A 6,604-nucleotide genomic window follows, 5' to 3' on the forward strand; every position below is an offset into this window, starting at 1 on the left:
ATGTCAGGACGCTTACCTGTGGGAAGAGCAGTGGCTGCCCTCGCTGTCTGTAGGTTTAACTCCTTAAAAACCTGATCCTGTCACGTTTTTGTGGAGCCTGACATGAGCGACGATTGAATAAAGTTAGTGCACTGGGATACGGCGTGATGAGGGGTAAGCTCTTGAAACAAGACTGATTCAATGGAGGTTGAAAAGGAACAATTGTTGATGTCCATGATTTATGGGTGTAGCCGTGACTCCTTCGGATGGTGAGGATCGTTATCGGATGTCTTGCCTTTGAAGATCCAAACTGACGCAATCGTTTCTGCCATACTAGAGGAATTTTACAATGTAAGGAATCTATCAGTCTTTTGGAAGCGATCCCGCGAATCAGGCAACATCTCACAACATTTATGCTATTTTACGTGTGGTGTGGTGTTTTATGATAGGCTCTCGCGCCTGACTTGAAACGCAAAGTCGATGAACGAAGAGCACAGAATGTTGATAGAGAACGACTCTCAAAACTTCAGGTATGTGAAATCTGGGTGTTGCTTGACTGGATTCTTGTTGACCACGGCTCGGTCTCGTTGGAAAAATATTTAAGGCAGCCGCAGAGAATGATACAATTATTCGACGGACTGATCTTGGAAAATAGTTAGCGGTAGGTTTTACAACGATATATACGACTGTTTTCAACTTCGGTTTCTTGACACCTTGTGTCAAATCGAATATTATCAAAATATAGCATCTGATAGTTGACATACTCGATTACAGAGCCTTGACTCTGCGCTTCAAAGCCCGATAAATCGCAAGCCTATCGGAGGTGATCATGAGCCTCACAATAAGATAAGAAAGAAGTGTCTCGATGATTTGTCAGGCATCTACGATGGACATGCACCACCTAGTCGAGATGAGGCTATGTTGCACCCGGAAACACAATCTTGTATATCTTATCAGCACTGAAGAGCGAAAAGTGCTTTGACAACAAAGGGGAACCGCTGGTCTTAAACATTCGAGGTGCCAATGCGCCCAACGTCAAAGCATAAACTATCACTTGTTTCTCTTGCGATCCAATGGATTACAATTATACGATATGAAATTGAATCCTTTCTGATCAATCTTCAAGGATACAAGAGCTTGAGACCAACGTTACGTAGAGAGAGATCAAGAATGGTAACCACTTTGTGGATTGTACTTCACTTTTTCTGATTGTTTCTGGTTCATCATCTAGTTCCCACAAATGGGTGCCGAGTGAATCTCTGTAATACAAAAAGCACCACGCACAGACAGTCCTTTCTTGAGTCTCTCCCCCAGGCGGTGATACTGTTAGGCATAGGAAGTCTGATATCCCTTTCTGAGACTAAGGGGGTGCTGGCATTTCACCAAAGTCTAACAAAGAAACTGGATTTTTTTCATTTTTTAAACAAACCACCCTGTGTGTGCATGTCAATGTGCCATAGTAAAATGGCCGCTGTGAAGTTGTAAGGGTCTCAAAATCATTAGGGGGTTTCCAGTTGAAGGTTTTCACATATTTTTATGCTACAATAACTTGCCCATTGTTGTAAACATGCGTAAATTTTCTAGAGGGACACCTTTCTACCTGCAAGGTGTCCCAAATCAAAAATATGTGGGATTCACAGAGATTTTTCTTACAAAAAACTTGCCCGGACTTATAAAAAATATGCAAAAAAATGCAAACTTGAAACACCCTATCGTAGTCTCCTGAAATCATCATGAACAGTGATCTCTTTGAAAGTATTTACTTTTCAAGAAAATTTTATGACTGTCTCATCCCCAAAGTTGTTGACAAAGCTCATTTGATTTACACATGGGGACTTGCAATGAGTGGAAACCACAAATACCAGGGGGCTCTGACCAAATCTCGGGACCAAGCTACATTTCAATCATCCTATGGCAACTTAATAAACCAATTCCTTGATACAGATCCGGTTGCCACTCTTCTCATGTCAGTAACTTGCACACCAAAAGCTTTTCATCATATTCTCTCCAGCCTCAAGACAAACAAAGATGACATTGATCATGGAGAGATCACTAGACCTGAGATATGATTCATTTGATTGACCTTTTCTCACAGAAAGAACTCTGGGAAAGACCTCTCAAAGTTCTTCCCAAGGAAAGCTGATGTACCAGGATGTACCCAACTCTGAGGTATCTCCCATATTGGTCTACTGTCACACTCAATACGGAACTTTCTTGGCTCTAGATGACATCAAAAAGGCATGTGGTAATCTGGATGATAGTGGTAATTGCATGATCACTTTTTTACGTTACTACCAATACAACACTGGAACTCAAGGAAAAAGTACACAAGCAAAAAAGTTTACAGAGAGACCATATTCCTGGCATGACTTGACACTTGGGATGGTTCAAGATTGGTCTTGAGTATGGCATGTGATTTTGATAGGCAAAGCCACTTCAAATGAGTTTTTGCATATGGCTGGTTGCGCTGGAAGAGGAGGAAGAGTAGCAGTCACATTCTTGTGGACACAGCCACTTCAATGGAGGCTTATTTGACACAGATATCTTAAACCCTTTGATCAAATCCAAGATTATTGGATGCATGCATGCATGTAATAGCAATCACCCCAGTGTGAGGGTTGTTTTGAGTGTTAATTTTGATTTTTCTCAATGTCCAACACATTATCAAATGCTTGTACCAACGCTGCCACAATTACTTTACCAGTATCGGTATCGTAACGGTATCTTAGTTTTTTTTTAGTATTGTATTGTCAGTATCAGTATCGCAGCCACAATACGTTACTGCCCGATCCTCCTGGCAGTATTGTGTATGGTGTTACTTTACTGAGTATTGTATTGTACCCCAAGTACGATACCGCAATGGGCCCAGGGAAGTATTGAGTATACAATCTCTGGTGTTTTTGTGTCTGGGAGTGCGATACTACGATACAGTATCAGTATCTGATCGGTATCATGACAAGATACGCTACTAGGTAATGGGCGGCACAGTATCGCCATTGCAATACTTTACTGAGTATCGTATTGTGGGTACATGTACGTTACTGAGGCTTGGATTCCTGAGTATCGTAGACCCGTTACTTTACTGAGTATTGTCGATACAATACCAGTATCGTATTTGTGGCAGTGTTGCTTGTACTTGATACAAATATCAATCTCACACCAGGTACCTTTGGTAGGCAGAGATAAAATTTGGAGTTTGGGTTTTGAATTCCAAAACAGGCCTGTTCAAAGCTCCCCATACAGGCTGTGGTAGTAGCAAGCTGCAAATGAGCAGGAAGGAATAACCACCCAGAATATCCCAGATAGGGGGGGTATGTGTAGAACATACTGGAAATTATAGAGTGGCCAGGTTGTGGTGATCAGTGAGGAAAGCAATAAATGGCAAAAAAACACCTCATGAGACAAAAGACTTTGAGTACTCACACCAAAAATCAACAAATAGCTTTAAGTCCCTTGCTCAATGTCTTCTGTGGAGCAAAGGATTTTGTTGGGTCTATAAAAGGAGGGGTTTTGAATATTGATGTGTGGGGTATCAATGCCCAACTGCCAGCATACCCTGTGGTATTGATATAATTATCTTCTTTCATTTCTTTCATTTCTCTTAGACATAAGTGTTAATTATCAGTATGATGTGATGTTGTCTTTTGACTTATTTTAATCTATTTATTTCCTTAAGTGCACCATGGTTTTACAAGATCCCCACTATATAAGAATTTATCTCTTCACTAGAGTTTCTTTTCTTCATCCATTCTTATCTGTGGGTGTTTCTTGTACCATCAGGCACTTTCTTTGCTCATCACTTGTGTCCTCATGTCTAGTACTGAGTACTCTCATGCTTTACAAAGCTCATACTTTTATATGTGGGTGCACCTGTAGGTCAGTGATCTCTGGTGACCTGAATGCACTGGTGCCTGAATGTGGGGTATGTTAGGACCCCGGAATGCCCCTATAAAGGGTAGTGATCTAAATAAGTCCCTTTTTGACTTCTGCGGAGTTAAAATTTATGGGATTATACACAGCTCGCTTGGATTCTGCCCATTTCTGCCTTCTGTTATCATTGGTTTTTGTGATCCATGCCAGTCTTTGACAGTCTCAAGGAAGTCCAAGGAAAACTTAAGACCCTCTTAAAGGTATGGGTGAAGCCAGGAACAGACTTAGCCATTTGGCAGAGGTGGGGATCCGCGGAAGTCAAAAAGGGACTTTTTCAGATCACTACCCTTTATAGGGGCATTCCGGGGTCCTGGTATATTATACTTCATGTCTCCTTACCCTGCCAAATTGCTGAAATTTTGATTCCTGTTGGACTGAATCCAAACAAAAAAGCGTGAATCTTAGTATAGGTGAAAGAAAATCAAGCAACAAATCTTGTAATAAGATTTTGTACAGATACAGTCAGATCAAAGATTATTCATTACCTGAATCCAAAAAAAAACATACAATTTAGTATAGGTAAAATGAAACTAAAGCAACAAATCTTATAATAAGATTTTGTAAAGATACAAACCAGTTCAACTGATGTTTAAGATCAGGTTATAAATAGAAAAACAACATGGATTGACACAAAATGATGTCATATGATCAATGACATAACAATCTCTATTGAGCTACGTAATGTGATGTTGATAGATGAGAAATACAAAAAGAGACAATATCAATATAAATTAAGAAGCAACTCACTTTACGTTGATCACCCTAAAGAAATACTAGACTTTTGAAGCAACAACCGGACAATAAATTTAACAATTCCCCCTAATTATAATGAAGGAAAGTAATTTAAAAAAACTTACATGCACACTGATTGTGATAACCTCATCTTGGGCCACCATACACTACTTGGGGCTGACCCAAAGAGGAATGTTGCACATATCATATTGATTTGCATGCTACACCCCAATCTAGAGCCTCTCACTTTGGAACTGACCATAACCTAAGCTCCATTGTGAACTATTCTCAGCCGTTTCAGGTGACCCCACAAAATCCTGTTGCATGCCTCACACCTCATTGGCCAAATATGAACTAGATTTCCCGTTGTTGAGTTTGTGAGAATATCAAGAATCAAGTGACTCATATGGTTTCAATTCTGTTCTTTTAGGAAAGTTCTTGCTAAGAGCATCCACAGCCATGCCATAAATTTGTATCATATGGTGGGTTGCATGGATTGTTTAGGGAAGTGATTGCAGTATGAAATTTGAACAATGTACAGCAATGTTTCCCTACAGTATGGCATGTAGCATAAATGGGGAGGTTTGTTATGGGTAAGTTGATCATCAAGGAAGATGGTTTGCACAGAGTCTGGTCATACAAGTGGGAGTTTATGAGAGAAGCAAGGTACAGATTAATTTAGGAAGTGAGCCAAAATAGCACAAATTCCTTCTATTTTGGCTGGCACAGAGAAAATTCCCTTAGTAAGTCATGAATCAAAATTTCAAAGGGGGGGTTACAATTTAATTTATGTCATCTCATCTAAAGTAATCAAATTGTTGGAATCATACGGGAGACTCTTTAATAAAAGCTGAACAAATGACACTGGTGGGGTGAGACTTGAAGTTGATGCTCTGAATGATGCTGCATGAAGCAAAAAAGATATGCAGAAAATTGAGAATCATTACCAAAATGATATCATGAGTCCTTTGCTGGACATATCATCTTTGGTTTTCCTCATCAAGTAAAGTCAATTTGAACCAAAGGATCACCTTTTTGAACATCTTTCCCTCTGAATAATGTGTGCTTAATACTCAATTCTCTTGCATTCTTGGCGCCTTCTTACCCCAAGAAAGGCTGTTGAGTGGGTTCAGGTCTCCACGGCTGCATGGCATTTTGTGGAACCCACTGATCAGTAATCTATGCAACATTTAACCCAATCTACAAAGATTCTGTTGAAGTTTACAACTTACATAAATTATACAGACAGGGAAGAGCTCGAGGCAGTTGTCTGCTTGTAATGCATCAATCACATACATGGCTTGGAACAAGGATGATAGCTTCAGGATCTCGCTTGTGTGCCTTACACAGGGATCACCCTACAGGCTACGCCTTTGTAACAGAAAGGTCGCAATTCTGGATCAAGACCTTTGACATCGTCATTGCGCCGAATATTTGAATGAGATGTCTGAATCTTACATACAGTCATTTAAGAAAAGCTTGCCCTAAATTGCCCGCAAAACTCGAGCGAATTGGCGGGGAATTTGGGGCAAGCTTTTCTTAAATGACTGTATCTAGCTTCACTTATTTCAAATGAGTAATCGTGCGTATACATTCATGTGTGTATCCCTTCATACCGTATCACAAGGACATGTTTTACAGTAGAGGTATGGTATCGATCGTTTAACCTTAAGTACATTGTGTAAGGCAATATCAGGATTGAGGATAGATTTTGAGGATGAGAGCGCAGATACAAAGTGGGTGGCACAAGGACAGACACCACAAAGTCTCTCTACCTTGATGAGCTTCCGATTCGAGATGCAGAGTTCAGGTCGGTGGGTGGTGTTATCGTGTCTTTGAAATTGAGGCATGTATGGGTACATTTTCATGTTGTTAGACAGGTTTGAGTTATGTTAGGTTCAGCTTGGTGATGGTTGTTTAAACCTAACTACCGCTCCAGGTGGGGTATTGCAAAGTATACGTC

General features: G+C 40.2%; 1 protein-coding gene across 1 annotated transcript; it reads left to right on the plus strand.

Moving 5' to 3' along the window:
- On the plus strand, positions 1-1,025 carry MELLADRAFT_104002 (uncharacterized protein; the record flags this gene model as incomplete). The annotated part of the gene is made up of 7 exons (XM_007407022.1): positions 1-49; positions 124-153; positions 231-248; positions 317-330; positions 429-509; positions 754-883; positions 937-1,025. 7 exons carry the CDS (start codon positions 1-3, stop codon positions 1,023-1,025), a joined length of 411 nt encoding a protein of 136 aa, XP_007407084.1.
- Between the last annotated feature and the right edge of the window lie 5,579 nt (positions 1,026-6,604).

This window comes from Melampsora larici-populina, assembly GCF_000204055.1.
Source record: "Melampsora larici-populina 98AG31 unplaced genomic scaffold MELLAscaffold_8, whole genome shotgun sequence".
NCBI lineage: Eukaryota > Fungi > Basidiomycota > Pucciniomycetes > Pucciniales > Melampsoraceae > Melampsora > Melampsora laricis-populina.